The sequence below is a fragment of the Saitoella complicata genome (genome assembly GCF_001661265.1).
Source record: "Saitoella complicata NRRL Y-17804 unplaced genomic scaffold SAICOscaffold_13, whole genome shotgun sequence".
Taxonomy (NCBI): Eukaryota; Fungi; Ascomycota; class Saitoellomycetes; order Saitoellales; family Saitoellaceae; genus Saitoella; species Saitoella complicata.
In genome coordinates this window covers 372,361-399,603 of record NW_017567004.1, presented here as the reverse complement: position 1 = coordinate 399,603, position 27,243 = coordinate 372,361, and the positions used below count along the sequence as shown (strand labels likewise).

The window sequence follows — 27,243 nt, the reverse complement described above, 5'->3', positions numbered from 1 at the left end:
AAGGATACTCAGCAATTGATCCCACAGAGTCGAACCCGCCAATATGGAAGGCGCCTTCACTCATCTAGGGACATCGCATTTTCCAAGTCGTCACGGACACGCGTACAATGACGAGACATCCTCGATTCACTCGCATACCCTCACCGAATCGACGTCGTTGACGCATCAGTATGGACAGGACGACGAGGAATCGATTGTGGACGATATCACTGTCGAGAGTTTGTCCTTGGCGCCAAGGAGGGGAGTTAGGGAAGAGGGTGAGGAAGGTGGCGAATATGAGGAGTTGCTCGAGGAGGGAGAGGGAGAGTTGCCGGAGCATGCGTGCGCTTATTGTGGGATTCATACGCCGAGCAGTGTGGTCAAATGTCTTGGGTGTTCGAAATACTTTTGCAACAGCCGCGGTAATACCTCGTCGTCGCATATCATCAACCATCTGGTGAGGAGTAGGCACAAGGAGGTGTGTCTGCACCCGGCAAGTGCGTTGGGCGAGACTACCCTCGAATGCTACAACTGTGGAACGCGCAATGTCTTCTTACTCGGTTTCATCCCCGCCAAGTCCGACACCGTCGTCGTTCTCTTGTGTCGTCAACCATGTGCCTCCATGCCCAGCTCCAAAGACATGAACTGGGACCTCGCACAATGGCAACCCCTCATCGACGACCGTTGTTTCCTCCCCTGGCTCGTCACCGTCCCCGGCGACCACGAGATCCTCCGCGCACGCCAGATCACCCCTTCGCAGATTACCAAACTAGAGGAGTTGTGGAAGGATGACGCGAATGCCTCCCTACAGGACTTGGAGAAGCCCGGAATCGATGACGAACCCATGCCGGTGTTGTTGAGATACGAGGACGCGTACCAGTACCAGAATATCTTTGGTCCATTGGTCAAGATCGAGGCGGACTACGACAGGAAGTTGAAGGAAAGTCAAACGCAGGACGGGATCGTCGTCCGATGGGATCAGGGCCTTAACCAGAAACACACCGCATGGTTCGTCCTTCCCAAAGTGGACATGGGCGATTACAAGTTGGCTGTGGGAGATGAGATGCGTCTGAGGTATTACGGAGAGTTAAGAGCAGCATGGGAGGGTGTCGGGTACGTCATCAAGATCCCCAACAACATCAGCGACGAGATCGGTTTGGAGTTGAGAAGTGGTGGGAAGGGTGACCGTCCTCCCACCGACTGCACGCATAACTTCAAGGTGGACTACGTGTGGAAGAGTACCTCCTTCGACCGTATGCAACTCGCGATGAAGACTTTTGCTGTCAATGAGACGTCTGTGTCTGGGTATATCTACCACAAGTTGCTCGGACATGAGGTCGCGCAGCAGGTTTTGAAAACGCAGATGCCGAAGAGATTTTCGGCGCCGAATCTGCCTGAGCTTAATGTGAGTCAGGTTCATGCTGTCAAATCTGTGTTGCAGAAGCCTTTGTCGCTCATTCAGGGTCCTCCGGGTACGGGTAAGACCGTGACGTCCGCGACTATTGTCTACCATTTGGCCAAGATGAACCCGGGACAGGTTTTGGTTACTGCACCCTCTAACGTCGCCGTCGACCAATTGGCCGGTAAGATCCACAAGACTGGCTTGAAGGTCGTGCGTCTATCCGCCAAATCACGCGAAGACATGGACAACCCCGTCGCTTTCCTCACCCTCCACGAACAAGTCCGCAACAACGACACCAACGTCGAACTCCAAAAACTCATCCAACTCCGCACCGAACTCGGCGAACTCTCCGCCTCTGACGAAAAGAAATTCAAGTCCCTGACACGCGCAGCGGAACGTGAGATCTTGATGAATGCGGATGTGATTTGTTGTACGAGTGTCGGTGCGGGAGATCCGAGGTTGAGTAAGTTCAAGTTCAGGACTGTGCTTGTTGATGAGGCAACGCAGGCAACGGAGCCGGAGGTGATGATTCCGCTTGTTATGGGGTGTAAGCAGGTTGTTCTTGTTGGTGATCACCAGCAGCTTGGGCCTGTCATCATGAACAAGAAGGCTGCGAGGGCTGGTTTGCACCAGTCTTTGTTTGAGAGGTTGGTTATCTTGGGGAATGCGCCGATCAGGTTGACGGTGCAGTATCGTATGCACCCGTGTTTGTCCGAGTTCCCGAGTAACATGTTTTACGAGGGTACGTTGCAGAATGGAGTTTCGTCTTCGGAGCGTAGTGCCAAGAATGTGGATTTCCCTTGGCCTGTGATGGAGACGCCGATGATGTTCCATTCGAACCTTGGACAGGAAGAGATTTCTGCGTCTGGTACTTCGTATCTGAATAGGACGGAAGCGAGTAACTGTGAGAAGGTCGTGACGAAGTTGTTCAAGGCTGGTGTTGTGCCGAGTCAGATTGGTATCATCACGCCTTATGAAGGTCAGAGGAGTTACATCGTGAGCTCTATGCAGGTTAACGGATCTTTGAGGAAGGATTTGTATAAGGAGATTGAGGTGGCATCCGTCGATGCTTTCCAGGGTCGTGAGAAGGATTACATCATCCTCTCCTGTGTCCGTTCCAACGATCACCAGGGAATCGGTTTCTTGAACGACCCACGTCGTCTTAACGTCGCGCTTACCCGTGCTAAATACGGTGTCGTTATCCTCGGTAACCCCAAGGTCCTTGCTAAGCACCCCCTTTGGTACCAGCTCTTGATGCATTACAAGGAGAACGAGTGTCTCGTCGAGGGACCCTTGTCTAACTTGCAGATCTCGATGATTCAGTTCTCGAAGCCAAAGATGAATTTCAAGGGTCCGGAGAGGCATACGATGACCATGTCCCGTCCGCTTGCGCCTGGATCCCCGAATGCGAAGAGGGCTGGGCCGAGTGCTGATGCTTTTAGTGAGACGGCTAGCATGATGGGTGGGTATATTCCTGACGATGTCAGTTCGGTGTACTCGGCTGCTACGAACAGCGTTCCGACTGGCAATGGATCTGCGTACCCACCTATGTTCACTGCTGGCCCCGTGTTCTCGAGCGCGTTGGACAGCTGGCCCGCATTGCCTCCCCAGCAGAAGACTTCGTTCAACCAGTCCGACAGATTGAATGGTGCTAACCTCCAGTCCATCCCTGGAAGGAGGAACAGTGTCACTTCCGAAGCGCCAACTATGATCACCGACTATAAGAGTCAGATGGGCTTGGGTGAGAATGACGCATACAGTGTTGTTGCCTACTCTACCGCTGGTGGAAACATGGATGATGACGGTAGGAGTGTGAGGAGTGAGGCGACGACGGCATTCAGGAGTCAGGCGGGTGTGACAGAGTTCTAGGCGTCTCTGGTGTGTCTTTGCCGATAAATCTGATAATGTGGACGTCAGATCTTGGGTGAGGGCTTTGATGAAGCAGAGGTCTTGAAGTAACGCCAAGACCCGGAATGCTGGTCGATGAAATTTCGCTTTGAAGAGCGGGAATCATCAGTTGACTGAGTTTGCCTCTTGATCATGATAATGATGTCGTTCGTCGACGTTGATCATAGGCTCGCTGGGATTGCTTCGGAGGACACGTCTGGCCAAGGTTAGACGTTGCTGGTTGCTTCGCTCGCTAGGTGAGAGATATTGTAGTGCTATTTGTATATATTCGTGCACTTTCAGTTCACTACTCCTCAGCTTTCGCACCGGCCCTCTGTTTGATCCTACGTGAACGCGCAAACCGTCAGTCACTGCGGGCCGCAATCTCTACACCAACATCGCAGCTATACAGCAATCCTTCCGTTCAGCAACTTTGAATTGCTATCTCTTCTTCTGTTTCTCGATTGCTTCTCTATCATTGCTAATGTGGCAGTCCACCATCTCCTTTCCCAGCGTTGGCTCCTTCTATGGCACACCTCCCAACTCGGACCGGTCCCATCAGCCATCCCATGCTCCTGACCATAGTCAGCCAGCATACAATCCCGGGGATGGCTTTATAACTACTCCAAATGCGTCGGACTTGGGGTTCAACGGACATGGCGATGAATGGAGGCCACCCAGGGAATTGCAGTACAAGGAGACGCTGATTCCGAACTTGAAGCTGGGGAAGCATAATGTGGTGGGGTTGTTACCCTCGTATTCCATCTATCTGGCGCTGATGTGGTAATCCTACAGGTTCTCACCGGTCGTGTCGTCTCCATCTCCGCCTTCCCATCACAATCGACACTTCTCGTCCTACTGGGCGTTAAAGACCCGAGTCATCACGTCATCGAGGTAAAGGCATACTTTCCCACCACCGCTCCTCCGCCGACATTTCTCCATCTCGGAGCTCGAGTCCGCGTGTATTCTACCTTTACTGCCGCCGTCGATGGCAAGAAACGAGAGAATCAGAAAGGGGACAAGATGGAGCGGAAGACGGTTTCGACTGTACCACTTTTTCTTTCCTTGGGAAGTGGCAGTAGCACAACGGGTATCGTCTCCGTGGACACGAACGACGATGGAAAGAGTGAGAGTATCACCCGTGGTGGAATCCTGAGTTTAAAGGAATTCTTGTCGTTGAGAGAGGAGGAAGTCGAAGGCGATATGCGCGATCTCAAACTCGTGGCGGCTGTCAAGAAGCTCGGATTTATCCGGTCCATCACCACCAAGCAAGGTCGAGAAATCCAGACGCTTGCGGTGGAGGTATTTGATGAGTCCGCCTCATGTGATCTCGTCTTCTGGGGTGATGCAATGTGCATATCCGCGACCAAGTTCACGCCATATTCGACCGTGCTGGTCATTGACCGGGCTCACAAGAGTACGTATGGTACTAAGAAGCAGGTCGTGGTGAGAGGTGACACAGCCATTGACGTTGACCCGCCCATTGAATGCGCACGCTGGTTGAAGTCATTCGCTCAGAACCTTGGCGGATTGGTGAAGAAGTGTGAAGTCGAGATTCCTGATGAAGGAAAGAAGGTGAAGGTTCCATGGGTCGATGGTGAGGTTGAATGGAAGGGTAGGGCAAAGGTATTGTATACTCTGGCGCAGGTCGAGGAGGCGTTGAGGGAAGTGCATCGTAATGTTGAAGCTCAAGAGGAAGGAGAGGATGTTGAGACAAAGGACTTGGACAAAGCGAGTGAGAAGGAAGAAGCAGGAAATGTCTTGATGGGCTTTCTTAACGTGATTATACCACGCATGGAGTACCAGGAATTGGAAGAACAGGGGAAAGTGTTTCGAGGCGAATGGTGCAAGTTGAAGCAAGAACTTCAAGACGTTTAGCTGACACTGGCACAGCTGCGAACGCATATACACGGCTCCTACTTCTGAACAACGCCGTCAGCATATCTGCAAAACATGCAACAAGCCAGTACCATTGTGTTACAATCCTGCTCTTGTTCCCACCCTCCTCGACGAAGCCGCCACGTTACAGAGGCCACGGTTCACAGGCGGTGCCTACGAAGCACTCATCAAAATGTGGCAGGAGAAGGGTGCGTGGGAACGATGGAGTCTGGTGTTTGTCGTCGACGAGGTTGGGGAGGAGGAAGATGTTGATGTTGGAATGGGGCGGATTGTCATATGTGGTGTATGTGAATAGCGGCGAGCAGCCTGCGAATTGGAGTTATACTATCTAATCATCATCCGATCTGTTCAAGACCCCATGTCAAGTCTATTGTCCCTTACCAAGCCTTGCCGTCATACTAACCCAATCCTGTATCTGTTGCTCTGACTGCGATCCATGGCCACCCGGCACGAATGAGTCTTCTTTTCTATCCCTGTAAAAGGAGACGAACGTCGGCAATGTGCGGACCTATTGGATGATTATCGTGAGCTATTGAGTCGAGAGCTTTTTAGAGACCACAAACCTGGTACATCACCATCAATTCGGCAGCTTCAGGTGCGTCCACCTCGACATTAACCATATCAATCCTGCTTTGCTCGCTGATCTTTTCCACGACCTTTTCAAGGATCGGACCAGTGACTTTGCAGGTCGGGCACCAGCTAGATCGCTTCTGTCAGTCATATCGCAGATGTAATTGGGCTGTGCAACCTACAACGCAGTAAAGTTCGCAATCAGTGGGACGTTGTTGGCTGTTGTTAATGCCTGTATCGCCTCAAACTCCGTCCTTGATCGGACAGGCGTCCAGACCCTTTGTAGTACATTGCTCGTAGCAAAACCTCTTCTCGCGATGCCTTCGAATGTATTCCGGATCGATCTGTTCATTGCGATATTGTTTGTTCTTGTCAAGGAGAGCTCGAGGTTCGAGGTGAGAAACGCACAATGAGGTCGTTCTGCAGCCGATTCTAAAAATAGAACCAACCCCAACCTACAAAAGACATGGTCGAATTGAGTGTGTTTGCGAGCGGGCAGCAGAGGCTGATTGAGAAGGAAAGACAGGCTGAGGTCGAGGAGACGACTGAGGTGCTGGAGACATGTCAGCCTGCTGCTCTGCAAAAGAAAGGGTTGGCTGTGTTGAACCTGGTAGTTGGCGGAACGCGGACTGGTTTTGGTGGAAAGAGGTATAGTAAGGTTGCAAAAGACTTTTTGTCTTATGCTGAGATTTGTGTACAGCTTAGTTGACCTTGAAGCGATGAGTACAACGCCTGAACTCCCCGCCCATGGCCTCCGTACCGGCGATATCGTGTCAATCCGAGAGCAGCTGGCAGCCACTGCACGGAAAACCACTCAGCTTGCTGCCAAATCCGCCGGCATTGAGGGCGTGGTAACTCGTGTCACCGAAGCGAAACTTACGATTGCGCTATCCAAAGAAGATGACGAGCCACCCACTGGGAAATTATGGGTCGTTAAGCTCGCAAACGATGTCACGTATTCGCGGATGACCCATGCGATGCGAAGACTCGAGAAGATGTCGGAGTCAGAGCAGAGTGGGTTGGTAAGGGTTCTGTTGGGCCTCGGTAAGCCCGGGCCACAGGATAAGAGTGCAGTGAAAGACTTGAAGTTCCTGGATGAAACATTGAACGAGAGCCAACAGGATGCCGTCAGGTTTGCTTTGAGCACGCCAGATATCGCTTTGATCCATGGGCCGCCTGGGGTGAAATCATCCGTCAGGGACTATCGAAGCTCTAACTGACTCTCTCAAAGACAGGAAAGACGTATACCCTCATCGAATGTATCCGCCAGCTGGTAGCACGCGACCTGCGAGTGCTTGTTTGTGGACCCTCCAACATCTCCGTCGACAACATCGTCGAGCGACTTTCCCCGTACCGCATCCCGATGGTTCGATTAGGCCATCCAGCAAGGCTATTACCGAGTGTTCTCAACCACTCCCTCGACATCCTTACACGAACGGGAGACCAGGGCGTCATCGTAGGCGAAGTTCGAAAGGAGATGGATGAAACGCTGAAAAAGGTGAGCAAGACTCGCAATGGACGCGAACGCCGAGCATTATACGGAGAAATGAAAGAGCTACGGAAAGAATATCGTGTTCGAGAACGGAAGTGTGTGGAAGAGTTGGTGAGAGGAAGTCGAGTTGTTTTGGCGACACTACACGGTGCGGGTGGGTATCATCTTGCGCACGAGAAGTTCGATGTGGTCATCATTGATGAAGTGTCCCAATCACTGGAAGCGCAGTGCTGGATCCCGCTTTCCCTACGGCATCAACCGAGCAAATTGCTACTGTTTGGCGATCACCTGCAATTACCGCCCACGATCAAGACGAAACACGCGGCGAGTGCTGGCGCATTGGAGACAACGCTTTTTGATCGCCTGTTGAAGCTGCATGGGGAGGGGATAAAGAAGTTGCTCAATGTACAATATCGCATGCATGAGGATATCATGCGGTATCCGTCTGACGCTTTATACGAAGGGAAACTGATAGCTGGCGAAGGCGTTGCAGAGAGGCTACTGAAGGACCTGCCTGAAGTGGAGAACACGGAGGATACCTCCGTCCCTGTCATATTCTGGGATACGCAGGGAGACGATTGTCCCGAATACGCTGAAGACACAGACAACCCAAACGTGAAAGGGAAAGGAGGTCTCTTGGCGGAAAGTAAGAGTAACGAGAACGAAACGATCATCGTCGGACGACACGTTAAAGCACTTGTGGAAGCTGGGGTACGACCTGAAGATATCGCCGTCATCACTCCCTACAACGCACAAGTCTCCCTCCTCCAAACTCTTCTCAAAGAACGCTACCCAGCCCTCGAAACCGGCTCCGTGGACGGTTTCCAGGGAAGAGAGAAGGAAGCAATCATTCTTTCGCTTGTACGGAGTAACGAGGAGCGCGACGTCGGGTTCCTGAAGGATAAACGACGCTTGAACGTGGGTATGACGAGGCCGAAGAGGCAGTTGTGTGTTGTGGGTGATTCGGAGACGGTGGCGAGGGGAGGTGGGTTCCTTAAGGGATGGATGAATTGGTTGGAGGAGAATGCGGAGGTGAGGTATCCGGACGTGGCAGAGTTGGCAGAGGGCATCTAGAGAACCGTTCTGAACAGCAAGACCATGGAACATGCATGTAGACCGAGCGTAAAAATCAAAATGATCATCTGTGATATAAAGGCCTACTTCTTTAACCGGCGTATCTCTTGACCGGGGAGCACTCAAGGTTGAGGCCCGGCTGTGAAAAACCATCAACGGGCCGGTCCGGTCGATCCACAATTTCTCGAACCTGTGACGGTTCGTCGGCAAAATTGCCTACCCGTCGTCGCGTGATACATAACTCTTGCCAATTCGCCGAGGCGTAGACGATTTTGAACCTCGGCCCATCGTGACGATTGTGCGCTCAGCTCCACTCGAGGCATCCCCGTGATCCTTGTTGCCAAGCAAACCCAGATTCCTCTATATGGTTGTGGAACCCTCGTAACTCTGTACTCTGTCACAAACTACAAACGAAATGGATCTTGCGAACATCGATGGTCTGCTTGGCTACGGTGCTCACGTTGGCACCGCTGCACTGTTTGGGTAGGCCCGGCCCTTTATCTCTCACGATTTGGCAACCGTATACTAACCTGATCATTCCTCTGCAGGAGCACCTTGCAAGTGCTCATGGTCATCATGCCCAGTATGCTCGCGGTACCCTACTCCAACTACAAAAAGGCCGAATTCACAACCCGCATGTTCATCAACGCCAGCAAGTACATCCGCCCTACCTACTTCTTCACCCTCGCCTGCCTCGGCGCCAAAGCCTACCGATCGGGTTTGCCCATTGACATCGCTGCCTTCACAGCTTTGTTGGCAACCTTGCCCATTCAATTTTGGTTCGGACCTTCTCCGAAGGGAGATTCGGTGGTTAATGAGTTTGTCAAGAAGGGTGAGGGGAATGATGATGGGAAGGCGATCAATGAGAGGATTAAGGTCTTCAGGAGGGCGAACGCGATCAGGTTGGTTTTCCTTGGTTTAGCGGTGATATTTAGTCGTTAGGTCAGTTGGTCAGTTGCTTTGCTATATCGTCTTTAGTCCTCGATGGAGAACAGCTATGAGATGAGATACTCAAGAACAGCCCGAGTACCCAATCTCTGAGGATGCTCACTCAATTACAAGTGCAAGTATAAAGAGATCGGATTTTCCCATAATTACTCGACAATATGATACCCATGGCCCACCAAGTTCTCCCGATTTTACGTTGCAGTTGTCCCCGCCGTACCGGTCTCAGCTGCTGCATGATGAGCGCACGACCAACCAACACCGAATTCAACTCACCCGCCATCAGTTGAACAATCCAATCATGTCCTCATTCACAGCCTACCTTTCGTCCTTCCAAAACCCGGATGCAATCCTCCGCGTAGGAGCCCTGATGGGCACCGCAGGCCTCTTCGGGTTAGTCCTTTCTCTCTCATGAAACCCTCTATGTATGGGTCATAACTAAGGCGCTTCTCACAGCTCCTCGTTCTGGGCCTCCTACGCCGTCATGCCCTCCCTGCTCTCCTCCCAACTCCCCCCCAACAAAAAATCCCACATCGCAAACCAAATTGTCATCTACGCCAACCGTGCCGTTTTGGCCCTCGTCGGTGTAACCTCGACGGCACTGGGGGTGTTGTACTATCGTAATCGTAGGGTGTCGGATTTGGTTGGATTCACGGCTGTGATTGGGGGGTTGGGGGCGCAGGTGTTCATGTCTGCCGGACCTCGGAAGGAGTTGCATAAGATCTCTACGAAGGGCGAATCAAATGACTCTGGCAAGGAGGCGGATGAGAAGATCAAGATCGTCGCTGCCCTGGACGTCGTTAAGACCGTATGCTTTGGTCTTGCGTGCTTCATTGGGATTTACGATGTTGTGAGGGATGGGGTTATTACGGGGTTACGCTCGTCCGCGGCGAAGGGATCCGGAAGGATCATCGGAGAGAGACCGTTTGACAGGCAGCAGTCTTCGAATATCGTGGGCTATCCCACTGCAAGGCCGGCTCATTAAAGATGGAAGTTGTTGATTGTACGATATATACCATAGGAATAGTGACTGTACGATAGGATGTCGACACGAGACTCGTATGACCATTACGTGCTGTGCATTGGGACACCGTCGCCTCAACTCCCTCGCACCGCACCCTACGACCACCACCACCACCACCACTCCATTCGCCAGACATGTCGACCCTAACGTCCTATCTTGCCCAATTCCAAAACCTCGACACCATCCTCCGCGTAACAGCCCTCTTCGGAACCGCCGCTCTCTTCGGGTGCCCCTCCCTCCTCCCCTTCCCTCCCCGCATCAACCCACCTAACACCAAGCGTACAGCTCCACAACCCTAACCTCCTCCGTCCTCATCCCCTCTCTAACCACTTCTCATCCCGGCCATCAACCCAATGGCCACAACAACCTCACCCTCTTCTCCACCATCGCTTCCCACGCAAACTCCATCATGCCCCTCCTCGCAGGCATCACGACAGCAGCATTCACCGTCCTAACCTACCGTACCCGCAAAATCTCCGATGGGGTTGCGTTGGGATGTATCGTGGGAGCGGCGGGTGTGGGCGCCGTTCTCCTTCATCCGAAATTGGAAGCGGTGAAGAGGGTTGTGGAGGGTGGACATGGTGAGACGATTACTACCTCCGACGCGAATAAACACCTCGGCGCCATCGCCAAGGTGAACCATATCCGCGTCGGTCTTTTAGGAGCCGCACTCTTCGTTGCGGCATACGATGCGGTGAAGGATGCCCTCCCCGCGGTTCTCGATACAAGTAAGTTGGCGAGATTAGAGAATAGGGTGTTTGATTCGAGTGGGAAGCCGATTGTGCGTGGGTATCCCACGAAGCAATACCTTTCGTAGGTATTGAGGAAGTGCGGGGTGTACGATAGTGAAGCGTGATAGTATTATGTCAAAGTATTATGTGTAATCAAACGCCCGATCATCCAGTCTCCAGTCTCCAGTCTCCAATGATATACCCTCTACATCTCATATAACTGCCTACAAAACGACGACAACAGCACCCACCGCCGCCAATACCGCCATTCCCATACCCACACCCACGCCCATCCCAACCGCCTCACTCACCGTCGTAGTACCATTCCCACTCTTCCCCTCACCCCCCGTCGCAGAGGCACTAGCACTCTTCGTCCCACTCACACTCCCACTAACAGCCCTCCCAACAGCCGTAACACTCAACCCACTAATCACATTCCCACTCACATCCGTCACCGTAGAATTCACCACCAACTCCTCCGCCGTCAACTCGATCAACGTTCCGTAGTTCCCTGCGCCGGCCGTGGGAGCACCAGATGGCGCTGCGGGGATGGTCCAGTTATCGAGGTTGAGGCCGGAGCAGGAGGGGAGAGTTGTTGTTGCGGTGGTGGAGGAGAGGGTGATGTTGGGGATGGAGAGGTTGGTGTAGGCAGATTGGAGGTTGACGTAATCCTGCAACAACTGTGCGGAGTCTCCACCTGTGTTGACCAAACCGTAATTGTTGTCTTCCTCGTTGTACTCGTAAATCAACCCTCCACTGAACACCTCGTTCATCTGATCACCATACAACGCCGTAACTTCAGTGAATGTACGAGGCGAAACGGTGTTACACCCATACTCCGAGAAAAAGATTGGAACGGAGAAGTTCGCGAAAGCGGATGTAAGGGTCGAGTACCCAGACGAAGTGAAACTCGAATCTCCACACCACTCGTACGTATTAATCCCATAGAAATCAGCAGCGGAAGCATCATCCCCACACGTCAAGTAACTCCCCAGCTCGCTCCGGATCGTTGCATCATCCGCGGTCGAATACCCAACCGGAATGATACGGTTTGCGGTCTTCTTGATGTACGCCTTCATATCTCTCTGCAAGGCTCTCAGGTATCCGGGACAGGCGGCAAGGGACGCAGCGTCGTTGACCACCTCATTTCCGGAGAAGAATCCGAGGACGTTCTCGTATGCTTTGAATGCGTCGATGGTGGAGTAGATATGGGAGTAATAGTCGGCAGTCCACGTCGTGTTAGGTTCGTATCGGTTCAGTGACTGAGATGAGAGGGGAGTGTTGACATCCAACAACAGATACATCCCCGCTGTATCGAGCAGAGACATGCAGTAATCATGGTCCAAGGTGTTATCGACAGAGTAAACTCTGATGGTGTTCACCCCCAACTTCTGCAAGAGCGCAAAATCGCGGAGACATTGTGTTGGGTCAGACAAGGGATCAGAACCTGTGCCTACGCCGGACGAGCCGCCTGGTTGGTAGTCTACGCCGATAATGTAGAACTGTTTGTGAGTGACTGAGTCGTAGAACTTGTTGTTGACGATCTCGATGGGGTTGACTGCAAAAGCCGTGGTCAGGAGAGCGGCAAGGGAGAGAAGAGAATTGAGCATTTTCGCCATGCTGTAGAGAATGTATGCTCTTCTTCAACGACTGAACGCTGACTGACTCTCTTGGTGGAGTCGTTTGGGAGTGAATGCTTCAGGGGCTCAAGTTGCTCTGGGGAGGTTTTGGGCAACTTTTGCCGATGTACGCGCCATGCTTGTACGCGTAGCTCAGCTGGGGTAGGTAGATCTGGAAGGAGGAAGGAATGCCGACGCGTCTGAAACATAAAACTCGAGATCTTCGCTGTTTTCTTCGCATACCGATCGATGAGTGGGTACAGTACATAGCCGAGCAAAGCAAAAGAAAGTACACTACAAAAAGCGTGCCCTCGGCGAGGATCGAACTCGCGATCTCCCCGTACCCGCTTGTTAGCAGATATGAGCAGGGCGCTCTAACCAGCTGAGCCACGAAGGCGAAGGCAATGTCGTGGAAACCCCATAAAAATATATAACCCGATGATAAATATCAGAACAATGGTGCCCACCTTGAGTCAGTCACGGGTATGCAATTGCATGAGCGGCTCACTGCGCACAACATCTAACACCATGGATCAACTCGTTTTCCTTGACGAAACGGCCGTCGACAATAGGTCTGCTTACTGCAAGTTTGGGTATGCTCCGCATGGTTCACCCGCGTGTGAAGATTGAGGCCTTCAAGAGGTCTGAGATGGTCATTACTGCTTGCAATTTCCTAAGAAGGGATGATCTGCCATTCGGTCTACCAAGGGAGCTTTGATACGAACAGGTTCGTGGATTTTGTGGCCGATAAGCTGCTGAATGTACTGAAACCCTTCCCAGCAAAGCATAGTGTGGTTGTCATGGATAACTGTGAACTGTGGCACTCATCAGGATCCTGGGGTGCGGGAGCTGATCATCGATCATGGATGTCGAATCGAGTACCTACCACCGTATTTGCCAGATCTCAACCCCATAGAAATTGCATTTCCGATGCGCAAGGCTTGGATCAACCGCAACCGTGAGCACCGGTGGACTATGGAGCAGCCGGAATACTTCTTGAGTGAAGGGTTGGACTTGTCAATCAATGCCTACCCTGAAAAGTGTTGCAACTTGATGCATAAATGCGGGTACAGCTTGACTCCAGCTGAGGCGAGTACATGGGGTAATATTAGCGTAAATGAAACGTATGACGAGACTCCAGGTCGGCTCGCTATCACATAGCATAGTACATCTAGCCAAACATACACTTCATAGACCTTTACGCAGCTGCTTTCTCACGATAGTTCATGCTCGTTTTTGTGCGTGTTTCCTATACAATTTTCGGCATTCACTATCTAATTGGAGACTCCTGGATGAACCAGGCACAAGCGCAGTTCTGGACGTCAGAAAACTTGAGGACCATGAATGATCCACCAAGAACCTTATTACAACAGCAAAAAACGTCGGATTGGTACAAAAACTAGTTCTACTGGAAGGCAACATTCCAATCTACAAGGCAGCGGCCGTCCCATCAAAAAATATCTGCTACTAGTGGATTTGTCCTCACTCGTCAATTTTTGCGGATTACAAAAATACGAGACCCTGCCTCAAAGTCAATCGCCGCGAGCATTATCTATATCTCTTGTACAGCTCTCCATCATCCTTGAGGTGGTGGAAGGTCTCTGAGACAGCGGGCTTGAAGACCTCCTAATCCATGCGAAATAACTCATCCGCCAACTTACGGCAGGCCTTCTTACTGTGCTTGAATGCTGGCCAGTGACGTTTCATTGCCATGAGATGGCCCAGCTTCACTCCTGGAATCTCTTGCCCTGGTGGCAGATTCGGTGTATCATCCAACACCATACCATTGTACTTCAGCGCCTCTTCAACAACCAAGGGTTCAAAACCAGCATAAGTGGGTGTAAGCCTGTTGACAAAGTTCATGAAACCGGGCAGATACATTGGCGTCTGCGGCTTTCAATGGGCTCGAGGGAGGTTCATTAGGCGTGGGAAAATATCTGGTCGAAGCACCTCCGGCAGTTAGGTGCGCCATGGAGGTTGCTGGTGTCGGAAGAGAAGCAGCGCAGGGTGTCCCGTAGAAGTCTGATTGTGATAGTGTAGACTTGTTGAACTTAACGAAGGCTGGGGTAGTTGGTGGATTTGTCAAGCCGACGTCCGCATTTGGTATGGTCATGGCCTCTGCCCAGTAGGTAAATATGGTGAGAATTGAGCCGTTGATGAGCGCGGGTGAAGGGATTGATGTAGCACAGGCCACCTTCATGCTCGGTGCAGACCCACTGATCTCAAAGGGTTTCGACATTTCGCAAAACCGACTGTTTGAATGGATTGTTCTCGTTTGCCTTCTTAATATCCTTTAGCATACGCTTCGTAGGGTTGTTGCCGTACTTCTTTTCACCTTTATCATTGCGTCCACCCTTATTCGTCCTAGCAGCATTGGGTAGTTCACTGTCGGATTCACCGCCGATACCGTCGGCAGGTCTGAAATCAGTCTTGAGCGTAATATGAACAGCACACTTCTTCCCTTTACCTACCCCATGCTGTTGAAGGTCTGCAACGGTCTCCTTCAATTGCTCGAAGTCTTCAGCGGAGCGCAGTCGACACATCGAGGATTTTGTCGAACCGCGGATGATCTGGCACCCAATGTCAAGGGCATGGTCGGAAGCGGAGATGTCTTCAGGGCAGAATGGATCGCTTTGCAAGTCCTCCAAGGCTTTTTCTCCAAGGGTCTTGAGAGGATTTGCGAAAATCTCCGTCGGTGAATTGCGCATATGGTCTTCCATGTACGGCTTGGTGTTTGGGCGAGAGGTGCTATCCTAATCCAATAAATCTGACGACCCTTGTTCTGTACGGTCATGTCCTTGGATTTTGGCATGGTCAATTTGACGAGGGTCTTGCAAGTGATGGCGATCACTTATGCTTTACTAACACCAAACTACAAACATGCCGACATCACAGCTGGAACCGCGCGACCGTAAAGTTTCGAGTAATAGATATCCCATTAGCAATACAAAAACGCCAGTAGTAAGGACAGACAAATAACACCCCATAACGCAAAGAAACCCAAAACCTATGCAATGCTCACTTGATATCTCAATCCAAAAAGTCGTCCAGCGTTGTAACCTCTGTTCCGCAGATCACCTCCTCACATCGTCAAAGCTCCTGCATTGACCAACCTCACTTTTTGCCCAACCTCCCTAACCGCCTCCTCCCCCCTTGCACTCCCAAGCACACTCATCCACCCATTCCCGTTCCCAAGCATCGCCTCCACAATCTTGACGCCCCACCCCTTCTTCGCCCTCTCCTTCGTCCCCTTTCTCTCCACCCTCGCTGGCGCCCAACTCTCATTCCGCCGATGCGCATTGCCCTTTGCGTGCGCTTTCAACTTTTGCGCAATACCATCGGGTGAACAGGTACTGCACACCCTCAATCGATACTTCTCGCGAGAGGCGTGAGCGCGGGAGGAGCATGCTCGGCAAACATCGTTAGAGCAGCCAACGCAAGTGAAGGGTTTACGGAGGCCGTGGAAGGTTTGATTGCATCTAGTGCATTTCGGTCTCAGGCTGGATGAGGAGGAGTGGGTTGATGGAATGCGGAAAGGTTGAACTTCGGTGTCATCATCCTCGCCAGGAGGCATGATGATTTCAAGTGTCGGGTTGGGGCTCCTCAGTTCTTCCGGAGTTTGCGGCGGCTCAATGATCTCCGGAAAACTCCACAACCTCACCGGCGTTGTTGTTACGTCTCCCTCCTTCTTCGGAGGCTTTGCCTTGACCTCGTCGGGCGAACAGCCATATCGCTCAGTTTCAACTTCCCAGTCATTTTCCAGCAAAACAGACAAGTTCGAGCGCCACCTTCTCAACGGCCTCCGACGGACTTTAGGAACCGTGAGCGTGAATTCCGGTTCGCGACGAAACGCTGCAGAAGCTCTCCTGTCTCCAGTGTCTGCCGGGATATCGAGACGCTCGACATCCGCAACCGTCGGTGGCTTCGAAGACTCCACCACAATTCCACCTCTCTTCAGCGCAACCAACTCCCGCAAACTCGCCGCGCTTGACTTCCTCCCCAACCTCCGTCCCTTACTTGGACCCGCCTCACCCTCTTCGTTTCCAACAGCGAAGTCCGCCTTCACCTCAGCCTGCGCGACGCTCACACTTGGCTGCCGAATCCCACCAGATCCCAATGCTCTCACATTCTCCGGCATCCGACGTTCCAAAGTCGCCACTTCTCCCCGCTTGGGCCTCTGCGGCTCCGTCCGAACCAAGTCGCGCAATGCACTCGTACTTGATCTCCTTCCCAGCTGTGCCTTCACAGGTTTCCCGACAACCAACTCCGGCTCCGCAACTGCCGCTGCGGCGCGGAACTCGCGTGTTTCCCTTTCCTCGTTCTTGAATTTAGGTCTTCCTTCGATTCGCTCTAGGGTATCGTGCAGGTAGAGTTTGCCGTCGACAGATGAGTTGCGTCTTGAACGCATGTTAGTCATGATGGGGGCCGCGCCGTCGGTGAAGGAGGTGCCAGTGGAAGTAGCGGGGGCTGCGACAGAGGGTGCCGAGGGGTTGAAATGGAGTTTTCCGTTGATGACGGATGAACGACGGCGCAGGATTGGAGAAGGACGTGCTGCGAGGGATGGGTTTGGAGACTTGCTGGATGACAACGAAGACGAAACGGCCGTCTCACCACTCTTCTTCGTTTTGTCTTCCTTGGGTAAAGGTGTAGGCGTAGTAGGCCGAGCCGTTGTGGGTCTCGTCAGTGGTGTATGAACCGGCTCCTTGCTTTCCTGCAACACATTCTCCACCCTCAACGACTCGCTCAACAACGATGTCCTCCTTCCTTGAAACGACATTTCGCTCAGGCTTCCCCTCCTACTTCTCGATGCTGATGTTGTAATGGGGATGGAACCAATCACGGCGCCCTCGGAACCAGACTGGGTGGTGACCGTGTGGGACCAACTCGGAGCTGCCTCTTCTGTGTCATCATTGTCCGTCCTTTCCTCATGGTTATCCCTCTCATGATCCGATTCCTCATTCTCTGACGATACATCCGTAGGCGCATCCTCCGGCTCCTCCTTAATCACCTCGGGCATGAAAATCCTACTCCCACCAAGACCCCTCGTCGTCCCAGCACTGAAATCCGGGCACGAAAACATCATCCTCAATCTCTGCGTTTGCTGATTAGGCTCAGCCGAGGTCGTAGGCCGTGGTACGTCATGTAACTCCCCAAAGACCATGTCCGGGTCGTCATCCTCCCTGATTGTCGGTGGAGGTGCTTGCGGCACCGCTGTTGGCAGGAGGATTGACAACGCTGGATGTCTGCCGGCTAACATGGAGGGCTACCGAATAAATAAAAGGTATAAAACTGGTCGATCTACAATGGAAGTCAGCAAGCGGACGGCTCCCGTGTGGATGAGGTCACTCACAACAAGTGCCTTTACGGCCAGTCCAGCGGTATACGTTGATTCCAATGGAAGTCCAGCTTCACGCTCAACCTTAAAACACTTTAACAGCGTGAATCATTCACGGATCAAGTCGCTGGTTGTCGTAATCGTTGCGTGCTCCTTCTGTTTACTTGAAGCGCTCCCAGGCAGTCCCTGCACGTGACTGTCCTAAATTTCTGGGCACCAGTGCGAAATCGCTGGCAGATGGAGAAGGAGAAACTCCAACAATCGCCCTTTCTTTATCCGCATAGCTGATCAGAGCCTCCCGTGCTCATTTACATCGATTGATCAGCTCTCGTCCTTCGGCGTTCATCTCTTTTTCCGGCGTTCTTCCTGTTTCTTCCGACCTCCATAACCCCGATATAGCGACAATGCTTCCTCGAAGAATAACCGCCTCTGTGTGCAAGAACAAGTCAATTTTCTTTGCTGCACCATCACGGACATTCACTTCATCGCGGCCAGCTTTCGCCGAAGAAGCCGAAACCTCAGCTGAAGATACCGCAGTCGAAAAGGAGGCCACCCAGGCGAAGCCCAGAGGGCCGGTCAAAAACAGGCTGAGAGCTGCTTTCTTCAGATGGGAGGAGACGAAGGGTTTAGCGTTGAAGTATCCTTCCGGTCCAACATACATCAACCAGGCCAGGGTGCCTTTCCCTTCGAACCCTACCTTCAGGCCCAGACCTGTCCTCTCTCGTGCAGAGAAGGACTCGATTTACGAGGCGTGGCAGAACGGGAAGTCCATTCTTGAGCTTTCTCAGCAAAGAAGTCTTTCCTTGGAGAGAGTGAAGGCTGTTGTGAGGTTGGTTGACTTTGAGCGCAAGATGATTGACTCGGTATGTTCTGCTCCTCCGATTTGCTCGTGATAACGGCTGTGCGATGGTTTACGACAAATCAATCCAATACGGGAGATGTGCTTGTCTCGCATGATGCTCAAACATACGATTAGTCTTTAAGACATACCACATGGTTCCAAATTATACCTGTTTCCTGAGCGAACAAGCACTTCTCCTGGATTGATCGTACACCGTCAATCATGCCAGACACGGAGCATCATCAAAGTTATCTAGCAAATAGAAGCTAATGATCTACACAGAACCAGCATACCCTCTTCACTTTCGAAAGGGAAGTCCACCGTTACCTCCCTCACCTCACCAACACCACCGAGCCCGAAGACGCCGTCACTATCATGTCTCCCACCAAAGCAGGCTACGCTCGTATGACGATGGTCCCTGAATCTCGTTCTATTACCTCCGAGGACGCTGCGGAGGTCATGAAGATCAAGACCATGAATGAGCTGGAGCAGGAAGCACTTGCGAAGGCTGATGAGATGGAGCGGATTGAGAGGATGAGGGTAGAGGGTATTGTGCAGAGGAAGGCGTATGAAGGTGTTCGGAAAGGTACTTTTAGGATCGTGGATACTAGCGCTCCTAAGGAGCCCAAGGAGAGTATGAGTGCGTAGGATGGTTGGTGTATGATATATGAAAGGTTAAAGGAGGCATGCGATTGTCATCAATTGCAAGGGTAAGAGAGCGTGCAAGAAGCATATAGCATATTGCTAAAAATACATATTCAAACAAGTCATCTCTCCATATCTTTCCTTGGCGGTGAGTCTCGTAGGATGCAGGGTTGCGCAATACGAAGGTACCCGCCGTCATCCGAACTTTATTCGAATTCGAATTCGCCCCCGAAGACAAAACACTACTCCAGAAATCGACATCCTCTAAGGTTCTTGGGACAGAAGGCCGGTTTGGCATCGAATACAGTCGTTCGTCGTCTTGCTTCCATTCACCCTTCTGGGTTGAGTCGCCTGCTTCGACCGTCCTCTACATCGTTGACAGCACTTCCTCGGGCCAGGTAGGTGATCTAGGATGCCATATGGAATGGCACTTACTGACTAAGTTTGTAACGCACGCAGAAACCTACATTCCTCTCCCGCTATCTCTGCCGCCGCTCTTGTCTTGACCCCACACAAGATGCCCGCACCAGCACCACCCTCATCCTCCTTCTACAAACGCTCCCTTCCCGCCTCCTGCATCCCCTTTGACTCACCCGACGGGAAAAAGTTCTTCGCCAAAGCCCTCGTCGAGGGCACCATGGAATCTTACTTCCCCCTTGCCCAACAATTCCTCACCCAAAACGAACCAGCATACTGCGGCATCGGAACCCTCTGCATGATCCTAAACGCCCTCAACGTCGACCCCGGCCGACAATGGAAAGGACCCTGGCGGTGGTACGAACAAGAGATGTTGGATTGTTGTCGGCCGCTGGCCGATATCAAGGAGAGTGGGATTACGCTTGCTGAGTTTGCGTGTTTGGCGAAGTGTAATTCGTTGCATGAGAGGACGCATTATGCTACTTCGACGAGTTTGGAGCAGTTTAGGAGGGATATTGAGTTGGCGTCGACGACGCCATCGGTGCATATGGCTATCTCGTATTCGAGGAAGGCACTCTCACAAACTGGCACGGGCCATTTCTCGCCAATAGGTGGTTACTCCCGGAAAGATGACATGGTCCTCGTACTGGACGTCGCACGGTTCAAGTACCCATGTTACTGGGTGTCAGTGGAGCTGCTATGGAAGGCGCTTGCTGAGGTTGACCCGGTCAGTGGTGTCAGTAGGGGATACTCTATCCTCTCACCTAACTCGCTGAAGGAGGCTTCGAGCGGAGCGCTGGTGACCCTGAACTTCAACAAGAGTACCTGGTCACGGTTTGTGCGACACATGCCAAAGACCTCAGACGTACACGATCTGCTGTATTACGTCAAATCATCCGGTGTCATCCCCGTTAGTGAACGAGCCGTGCAACAAGGCCAGGACGCAATCGCCTACGCAGAGGAATGGAGACGCCTACGGACCGTATGCAAGAAATCACCAGTATACGAAACAATCCAAGAATCAGGAGACGACCAATCAACAGCTCTGACGACCCTATTCATCCGAGCCCTCCAAAGATACCGCGGAGAACCCGCCCTCATCCAAGAAAAAGGCATGGAAAGCGTCGTGGACTTCCTTGTCAGCCAAATGAGGAACCTAGAAAAATGCTGTAAAGACGAAGAAGCAGAAGGAGGGTGTGAATGTATCATCACTGGCTTCCAGAAATGCCATTGATCCGTAGAATATTTGGAATTAGATTATAGATTAATTCACGCGTGCCTGAACAATTAATGCCATGCAACAGCTGAACCCCCGCATACGCAGCGAAACGACGGTCGATAACTGACAACCATTCGAAATGGCTCCTTCACGATTCTGGGCAAACCCTGTCAAGTACTGCGTATGTTCACCCTCCTCGCCTTCCAACGACCGTCCAGCAATCACCAGATTGAATGCGTTGGAGCTGCGCTGATCGCACATGCCTCGGTGACGTCCGCGCAGCTCTCGATGGATTATCCGGGATTGCGCTCGGAAGGCCATGTAACGAGAAACCGCCTGCTAACGTGTGTTTCCTTTACAGCACTGGGCTGCCGTTGAGCACCCCGCCGTTTTCTACTCTATGCTCATGGGTCTCGCCGGTCCCGTCATCGCTTACACCGTCCCACCAATCAGGAGAAAATTGGGATACCCAGATCATATTCCCCTTCCTATGGGATACCCTCGTGCGTTGGCCAGGCGCTTCACCGAATTCGGTATGCTAACGAAACCTACAGTGCCGAAGAGAGCACGGGATACGACTTTGACCGGTTACGATGACTAGACGGAGAGCGGCGATATGAGGTGGAGAAAACGATAGGAGCTGGTCTTTTTGTTTGCATTATTTCATATTGTTGTTGCCCTTGTCTAATCATACAGTTTAAACTTGTCATTTCACGTTCAGTTGCAGTTGGATTGAAACACACATGGTACATGGTACCCGGTAAATGAATACGCCAAAAAATACAAAAGCCAAAAACCCCAAGATGCCCATATCCCACTCTCAATGAATACTGACGCCTGTGGGGCCAGCTATACTCCCCACCCGACTCCTCCCCCCACTAGCCCCTTGCGAATCCATGAAATCACCCGTACTCAACAAATCCCGATCACCCTCCTGCACCCCCTCCTCCGCCTCTTCCTCCTCCAAACTCTCTTCCCTCTCTTTCGCTTTCTGTCCCGCACCCGCCGCAGCACGTTGCGCAGCCTGCTGTTTGAGCGCTTCACGCTGACTTTCCTCCATCTTGCGACGAACTTCGGTAGCGACGCGCATACCGTCCGTGACGAGCGTATCGAGCATACCCCGGAGACGCTGCTGAGTCTTTCCGCTTGAGGCGGAGGTGTCTTGTGGTGCGAAGGTGATCGTCTCCGCGAACTTGTGGTCAAAGAAGTTCTCTAGGTATTCGTCCGCGAGGATGACCATCCTCAACGTCGGCAGTGTGATCGACAACTCTCCAAGTGCTTGGTCAGCATTCGCCGGTGCCTCTTTCGTCTTGGTGTCCTTCTCGTCCTCTTCTGGTTCCGCATCGGAATCATCCAGAAAATCAATCAAGGTCGATTCTTGCGGCGTCGATGCCGGCGTAGGCTCCTTCTCCGCATACTCAAATGTCCTCTTCAAGAATCCACTCACGGCGTTCAAGAACCCCTCATCCCTCTCCACGTCATTCCTCGTAACCCACAACATCGCCTCGCCAATCCCCAAGATCCCCTCCCGCCCAACCTTTCCATCACCATCATCGTCAAACAATTCGAACCACCACTGTATCAAATGCATCAAATCCACCAATGCGAGCTGCGCAGACCCCGATACAACATCCTGCAACGACAACGCCGAACACAATGTCGTATCCCACCTCGCAAAGATCTTTTGCAGGAATGGGTGATCCGCCGGCGTCGCAGTCATCACCAACCTCTTCTCTCCCGTCGGCAAATCCTCCAACGAGTCATCCCGTGCCCAAGACGCAATCCCACTCAAATACACCCTAAACGCCTCATAATCCATCCTCGACTCCGTCGTACTTCCCAACCCTACTCTCCGCGTAAAAATCGCCGTGTGGAACCGATCATAGATATTCGAGATATCCGTCGGCGTCAAACGCCCCGTGTTGTGGAGGTTCCGCAGCTGAGTACGTTTTGCGAAGGACTCGATCGAGTTCAGGACCGAGTTCTTGTACTTTCGGCGTTCGGAAACGACAGTCTCGTGCGTAATCCCCGAAAACTCCTTAAACGCCACGACCATCAACTCCTGAAACCGCGTAACCTGTCTCAACTTCGGATTGCTCGAATTTGGATGCGCACTCTCCTCCAACCTCGAAAAGTAGCTCTTCAACACCGAAATGAAAGAGCCATCATCCGTAACATCCAACAGCTCTTCCCCGTTAATCCTCAATATCGCAAGACCGACCTGAAACAACACCCTCGGTCCCTCCAAAAAGAAACAATCAAGCACGCGGTACGCCAGGACCAGCGGCATAGAGTTGATATACAAACTCAAGAACCACGGCAATGACACCACACTCAACTGAATATCCGTACTCGTGAAATGACTCCACAACACCGGCATCGTCTTCTCCACCAACGACTCAAACACGCGCTGATCCAGCAAGGTACCATACATCGTCGTCGAGTAATACCCCGGCAGGAATTTATCGCAGAGGAGGTCGAGAAGCCAGAATGCTTGTTCTTCGGACATGTAGATCAGGAGTGCCGCCACGACGATATTCATCGCCTGACAATACCCCAGTTCCGGATTCCTCCACGAATACGCACTTAACACTCTCCTAAGCGCAGCAATCCCCTCATCGTTCTGATACCCCGCATACTCCGGTAAACTCCGATTCAAATCCTTCTCGATCTCCTCCAATGACAAACTCGTCCGCCCTTCGTTGTCAACAAGAATTTTCTGGTAGAAACCCGTGTGGGACCAGCGGGAGTACATGGAGCCTGAACACAGTTCCCAAATTTCGCCGCGGAGTTTGTTGGGGAGTCCGACGCGGATGAGTTTGGAGAAGGTGGGAAAGCGGATGAGGGTCAAGTTGCGGCCGTTTTCTCTGAGATACTCCGCCCACAGACGCATCTTGCTCTTATCTCTCAGTTTTCTGGCATCGCCTGGATACCCATATATCGCACCCAATCCGGTACTCGGGCCTTTCTTCTCCTTCTCGGATTCAGTCCCATTATTGTCTTTCTCCTTCTCTTTTGCAGTAGTCATCATATACTCACTCCAAACCGTCCCCAAGAACGGCTTCAAACTCTTCATCTCACTCAACTGTCCTCTCAAATTATGTTTCAACGCATCACAAAAGGCCTCACACGTCCCCCTCGATCCAATAAAGGATAAGTTGAGTTTCAAGTCGTGCCAAGTGATGATTGAGAGTGCGAAGAGGTATGATTTGGAATGAAGTCGTTCAACGCGGCGGATGGTATAGAGCGGGAGTACGAAAGACGCGGATCTCCGGTCGTTGGTCCAGAAGCAGAGGTAGGCTTCGCTTAACATGATTCGACCGGTGTAGTGCAGCTGTGACTGATTCGACCCATTCGCGACACTCGAATGCGGTAAAGCGAATTCACATGCGATATCATGGAGTAAATGCTCTGAATCCGGTAATCGGAACTGTGTACGGAAGATGTCGTCCCGGGTTGGGAGAGGATCCGTGGGAGGTGGGGAGGGTGATGAGGAGGGGTTGAGAGCGAGGTTGAGAGCCACGGAAGCCTTTCTCCTGAGACTTGAGAGGTCCATCCCTTCTCCTTGGCACCCTTGTAATTGTAGGGATGATGGATGATGGTGTTGTGTTTTGTGCGCAACATTCAGCGACGACGATGTCACCGGGCCGGTGCGCGCAGGGAACGCAGCACAAGCAAGCACGACGTCGTGTCTACGTTACACCCCCAATACAAGATGGCTCAATGGACAGCCCTCTCCTCCCTCCTCCTCGCCCAAACAATCTACAAACACGGCGACGCATCGTTCCCCACAATCGCCGCCTCCCTGATCAAACACCCCCTCCTACAAGTCGTCTCACACCCGGAGCTCAGTGGATGGAACGTCACGGCGGATGAGTGTGAGGCACGGTATGAGGAGTTGTTGAGTGAGCATGGGTTACAGCGGGAAGCTTGTGCGCCGGTTGGTCCGACATTTAAACGTATCTCCTCTTGTAGGACTTTCATTGGAGAAGAGCTAACAAGAAGTGTACAGCATCCGCATCCCTCCAAAAACTGGCATCAATCCTCCACGGCCACCACGTCCAAGCCCTCAAAGCCGAAATCCGGGACGAAGAGCAGAAATTCAAGATCCTGGTGCAAGAACTGGAAGACATCAAAGCCGGGAAATGGGACGAGAAGTTCGCTGCGCAACTCGGTCAAGCCGGCGATGGTGATGTGGAGATGGGTGAAAGTGTGCCTACTGCGACGACTGCTGAGGCGGTGAAGAATGGTGCGGAGGAGGAGGAGGATGCGTCGATGCAGGAGATGACGGAGACACAAGTTAATGCGGCACTCGACGCGATTGCTCCTTCACCCGCGGCCGCGTCCGTCGTACCACCCGCCGAAGACGAGATGGAAGGCGTGGAACAAGCACAAACCGTCCAACCAGTGGAACAAGTCGTGCGATCACCAACCGACGCCGTACCCGTCGTCGAGGAAAACGTCACCACAGAGGGAGTCGCAGTCGCAGCACTGGAGAAGGTCACGGACGAGCAAATCAATGAGGTCCTCGCAAAACAAGCGGATGAACGCGCAGCTGCACTCGAAGCCGAGACAGAAAAAGCTGTGACGCCAATCGCTGAGGCACTCACACCCGAAGCCCCCGCTGCGGAGGCCACCGAGGATGACCCGGCAAAGTTTGCAGAGTTGGCACAGGATGAAGTCGCTATCGGCACCAAACCCGAACAGACACCAGTACAAGTAGAGAAAGAGCCAGACTTCGTGCAGCCAGCCGACGAAATCAAAGCTTCGGATAAAGAACCACAGCTACCGGAGATCGCAAAAGATCAGGGTGTGAGGACAGATCAAGAAGTAATTGACGTCGCGGAGGAGGTACGAGACGTCACTGAGCCAGCTGCTGCGCCATTAGAGCCAAGTCGGACCGCGTCTGCGGTGGATTTGGTACATACGCCTGCTGGGCCGGTGGTCGATGTAGAGCAGGAGGAAGATGCCGAGATTAAGACTGAGGCGGAATCAGCTACAGTCACTCGAGGCAGGAAGCGATCAAGGACACTGGAAAGCAGCAACAAAGGTGACATCGAACCAACCCCAAAACGCAATTCCCGCCGAAAGACGGGTGCAAGCATCGACGAATCGTCACCCGCCCCAGCTGGAGGCGTTCCGGGAACCCCCGCAACAGGCAAGAAATTCCAACAAATGATCACCGCGGTATGGAACGATATATCCGCCCAGAAATCCGCCTCAGTATTCACCACGAATCCGACCGAGTCATCGGCGCCGGGATATACAAGCGCAGTCTACCACCCGACCTCGCTCAAAACTATCAAGGCTCGGATTAGGGATGGGAGTATCCAGACGGCAGAGGAGTTCCACGTGGAGGTGATGAGGATGTGTGCGAATGCGGTTATGTTCAACCGGGACGGGAGTGCGGTGGGGTCAATGGGACGGGAGATGTGTGAGGGGAGCGACGTTCTGATCCAAGGGTTTAGGGCTATCCAGAGCGGAGAGGGTCGTCGGCGGTGACCAGCTGCTGTATTACTCCCAGTAAATCTACATTACAATTGGAGGTCGCCTAATTAGTCGGCCGCGGACTTGGCGGACAGCCGTGGATGAATGTGCTTGTGCGTCATAGCGTGATACGTCGGGAGCCGGCGGCTTGTATAAAGGGCTCAGCCACCCGCACAGAATAGAAAAGACGTCACGACACAACTTACTCCTGCTACAAACACAAACACAACCATGGCTTTCACCGCTTCGTGAGTGCTGCCCTTTGCAATTGGAGGGAGTGTGCTGTTATGCTGGCTGTATGCTGCGCTTTTGTTCGTCTTTGCGGCTTTTCTCGTAGCATACATCCCCAACAAACACGCATTCATCTTCCGCGAAACGCGTTCTAATACTGGCATAGCGACATCTGCAAGATCATCATCGCCATCATCCTCCCCCCTCTCGGAGTCTTCCTCGAGCGCGGTTGCGGTGCCGATCTCTTGATCAACATCTTGTTGACCATCCTTGGTTACATCCGTACGTCTCTTCCATTTGCCCCCCTTCATACACGTTACTAACGATGGGAACACAGCTGGAATCATCCACGCTCTCTACATCATTCTGAAGTATTAGATTGCACGAGCATGATAAGGAGGGATGATAACGATAGGGATTACGTACGGATATTGTGTACGGTTTGC

General features: G+C 52.3%; 19 protein-coding genes and 1 non-coding gene across 20 annotated transcripts; 12 read left to right on the top strand and 8 right to left on the bottom strand.

Annotated features, from left to right (window-relative positions):
* Positions 1-43: 43 nt before the first annotated feature.
* SAICODRAFT_7850 (uncharacterized protein) lies at positions 44-5,462 on the top strand (the record flags this gene model as incomplete). Its single annotated transcript, XM_019171119.1, has 4 exons — positions 44-3,233; positions 3,862-4,007; positions 4,064-5,112; positions 5,162-5,462. The coding sequence occupies 4 exons, from the start codon at positions 44-46 to the stop codon at positions 5,460-5,462; spliced, it is 4,686 nt and encodes a 1,561-aa protein (XP_019023938.1).
* SAICODRAFT_19607 (uncharacterized protein) lies at positions 5,047-6,114 on the bottom strand. The gene is made up of 3 exons (XM_019166130.1): positions 5,920-6,114; positions 5,731-5,866; positions 5,047-5,675 (listed from the first exon to the last, which is right to left on the bottom strand). Exons 1-3 carry the CDS (start codon positions 6,087-6,089, stop codon positions 5,535-5,537), a joined length of 447 nt encoding a protein of 148 aa, XP_019023937.1. The 5' UTR covers positions 6,090-6,114; the 3' UTR covers positions 5,047-5,534.
* Positions 6,115-6,221: 107 nt separating this feature from the next.
* SAICODRAFT_45063 (P-loop containing nucleoside triphosphate hydrolase protein) lies at positions 6,222-7,988 on the top strand (the record flags this gene model as incomplete). Its single annotated transcript, XM_019168799.1, has 3 exons — positions 6,222-6,412; positions 6,438-6,918; positions 6,969-7,988. Coding segments are annotated over 3 exons (1,692 nt in total), but the record flags the coding sequence as incomplete, so codon positions are not given.
* On the top strand, positions 7,983-8,288 carry SAICODRAFT_43041 (uncharacterized protein; the record flags this gene model as incomplete). The annotated part of the gene is made up of 1 exon (XM_019168721.1): positions 7,983-8,288. A coding segment is annotated over one exon (306 nt), but the record flags the coding sequence as incomplete, so codon positions are not given.
* Positions 8,289-8,718: 430 nt separating this feature from the next.
* On the top strand, positions 8,719-9,245 carry SAICODRAFT_7847 (uncharacterized protein; the record flags this gene model as incomplete). Its single annotated transcript, XM_019171117.1, has 2 exons — positions 8,719-8,786; positions 8,852-9,245. The coding sequence occupies 2 exons, from the start codon at positions 8,719-8,721 to the stop codon at positions 9,243-9,245; spliced, it is 462 nt and encodes a 153-aa protein (XP_019023934.1).
* Positions 9,246-9,503: 258 nt separating this feature from the next.
* Positions 9,504-10,316, top strand: SAICODRAFT_30595 (uncharacterized protein). The gene is made up of 2 exons (XM_019167717.1): positions 9,504-9,641; positions 9,705-10,316. The coding sequence occupies exons 1-2, from the start codon at positions 9,550-9,552 to the stop codon at positions 10,231-10,233; spliced, it is 621 nt and encodes a 206-aa protein (XP_019023933.1). The 5' UTR covers positions 9,504-9,549; the 3' UTR covers positions 10,234-10,316.
* Positions 10,317-10,406: 90 nt separating this feature from the next.
* Positions 10,407-11,129, top strand: SAICODRAFT_19603 (uncharacterized protein; the record flags this gene model as incomplete). Its single annotated transcript, XM_019166129.1, has 2 exons — positions 10,407-10,498; positions 10,558-11,129. The coding sequence occupies 2 exons, from the start codon at positions 10,407-10,409 to the stop codon at positions 11,087-11,089; spliced, it is 624 nt and encodes a 207-aa protein (XP_019023932.1). The 3' UTR covers positions 11,090-11,129.
* A 497-nt stretch (positions 11,130-11,626) lies between these two features.
* On the bottom strand, positions 11,627-12,562 carry SAICODRAFT_49502 (glycolipid anchored surface protein GAS1; the record flags this gene model as incomplete). The annotated part of the gene is made up of 1 exon (XM_019168970.1): positions 11,627-12,562. A coding segment is annotated over one exon (936 nt), but the record flags the coding sequence as incomplete, so codon positions are not given.
* A 366-nt stretch (positions 12,563-12,928) lies between these two features.
* Positions 12,929-13,019, bottom strand: SAICODRAFT_t79. The gene has a single exon. It is a non-coding gene; the product is annotated as a tRNA-Met (tRNA).
* A 283-nt stretch (positions 13,020-13,302) lies between these two features.
* Positions 13,303-13,584, top strand: SAICODRAFT_57376 (uncharacterized protein; the record flags this gene model as incomplete). Its single annotated transcript, XM_019169529.1, has 1 exon — positions 13,303-13,584. A coding segment is annotated over one exon (282 nt), but the record flags the coding sequence as incomplete, so codon positions are not given.
* A 664-nt stretch (positions 13,585-14,248) lies between these two features.
* On the bottom strand, positions 14,249-14,503 carry SAICODRAFT_30594 (uncharacterized protein; the record flags this gene model as incomplete). Its single annotated transcript, XM_019167716.1, has 1 exon — positions 14,249-14,503. The coding sequence occupies one exon, from the start codon at positions 14,501-14,503 to the stop codon at positions 14,249-14,251; it is 255 nt and encodes an 84-aa protein (XP_019023929.1).
* SAICODRAFT_66039 (uncharacterized protein) lies at positions 14,491-15,039 on the bottom strand (the record flags this gene model as incomplete). Its single annotated transcript, XM_019170189.1, has 2 exons — positions 14,958-15,039; positions 14,491-14,904 (listed from the first exon to the last, which is right to left on the bottom strand). A coding segment is annotated over exon 2 (369 nt), but the record flags the coding sequence as incomplete, so codon positions are not given.
* On the bottom strand, positions 14,845-15,342 carry SAICODRAFT_7843 (uncharacterized protein; the record flags this gene model as incomplete). Its single annotated transcript, XM_019171115.1, has 1 exon — positions 14,845-15,342. The coding sequence occupies one exon, from the start codon at positions 15,340-15,342 to the stop codon at positions 14,845-14,847; it is 498 nt and encodes a 165-aa protein (XP_019023927.1).
* Positions 15,343-15,704: 362 nt separating this feature from the next.
* On the bottom strand, positions 15,705-18,092 carry SAICODRAFT_71626 (uncharacterized protein; the record flags this gene model as incomplete). The annotated part of the gene is made up of 2 exons (XM_019170701.1): positions 17,973-18,092; positions 15,705-17,920 (listed from the first exon to the last, which is right to left on the bottom strand). Exon 2 carries the CDS (start codon positions 17,877-17,879, stop codon positions 15,705-15,707), a length of 2,175 nt encoding a protein of 724 aa, XP_019023926.1. The 5' UTR covers positions 17,880-17,920; positions 17,973-18,092.
* A 110-nt stretch (positions 18,093-18,202) lies between these two features.
* SAICODRAFT_30588 (uncharacterized protein) lies at positions 18,203-19,476 on the top strand. The gene is made up of 2 exons (XM_019167715.1): positions 18,203-18,820; positions 19,081-19,476. The coding sequence occupies exons 1-2, from the start codon at positions 18,362-18,364 to the stop codon at positions 19,444-19,446; spliced, it is 825 nt and encodes a 274-aa protein (XP_019023925.1). The 5' UTR covers positions 18,203-18,361; the 3' UTR covers positions 19,447-19,476.
* Positions 19,477-19,662: 186 nt separating this feature from the next.
* On the top strand, positions 19,663-21,159 carry SAICODRAFT_81011 (Phytochelatin-domain-containing protein). Its single transcript, XM_019171223.1, has 2 exons — positions 19,663-19,841; positions 19,903-21,159. Exon 2 carries the CDS (start codon positions 19,961-19,963, stop codon positions 21,092-21,094), a length of 1,134 nt encoding a protein of 377 aa, XP_019023924.1. The 5' UTR covers positions 19,663-19,841; positions 19,903-19,960; the 3' UTR covers positions 21,095-21,159.
* Positions 21,160-21,218: 59 nt separating this feature from the next.
* Positions 21,219-21,680, top strand: SAICODRAFT_57551 (putative NADH-ubiquinone oxidoreductase 9.5 kDa subunit; the record flags this gene model as incomplete). Its single annotated transcript, XM_019169543.1, has 3 exons — positions 21,219-21,260; positions 21,441-21,582; positions 21,634-21,680. The coding sequence occupies 3 exons, from the start codon at positions 21,219-21,221 to the stop codon at positions 21,678-21,680; spliced, it is 231 nt and encodes a 76-aa protein (XP_019023923.1).
* Positions 21,681-21,886: 206 nt separating this feature from the next.
* On the bottom strand, positions 21,887-24,045 carry SAICODRAFT_30586 (TBC-domain-containing protein). Its single transcript, XM_019167714.1, has one exon. The coding sequence runs from the start codon at positions 23,970-23,972 to the stop codon at positions 21,900-21,902; it is 2,073 nt and encodes a 690-aa protein (XP_019023922.1). The 5' UTR covers positions 23,973-24,045; the 3' UTR covers positions 21,887-21,899.
* Positions 24,046-24,794: 749 nt separating this feature from the next.
* Positions 24,795-26,581, top strand: SAICODRAFT_35460 (uncharacterized protein; the record flags this gene model as incomplete). Its single annotated transcript, XM_019168425.1, has 2 exons — positions 24,795-25,038; positions 25,092-26,581. 2 exons carry the CDS (start codon positions 24,795-24,797, stop codon positions 26,579-26,581), a joined length of 1,734 nt encoding a protein of 577 aa, XP_019023921.1.
* Positions 26,582-26,761: 180 nt separating this feature from the next.
* SAICODRAFT_93213 (cation transport-related protein) lies at positions 26,762-27,199 on the top strand. The gene is made up of 3 exons (XM_019171859.1): positions 26,762-26,814; positions 26,964-27,079; positions 27,135-27,199. Exons 1-3 carry the CDS (start codon positions 26,798-26,800, stop codon positions 27,173-27,175), a joined length of 174 nt encoding a protein of 57 aa, XP_019023920.1. The 5' UTR covers positions 26,762-26,797; the 3' UTR covers positions 27,176-27,199.
* The last annotated feature ends 44 nt before the right edge of the window (positions 27,200-27,243 follow it).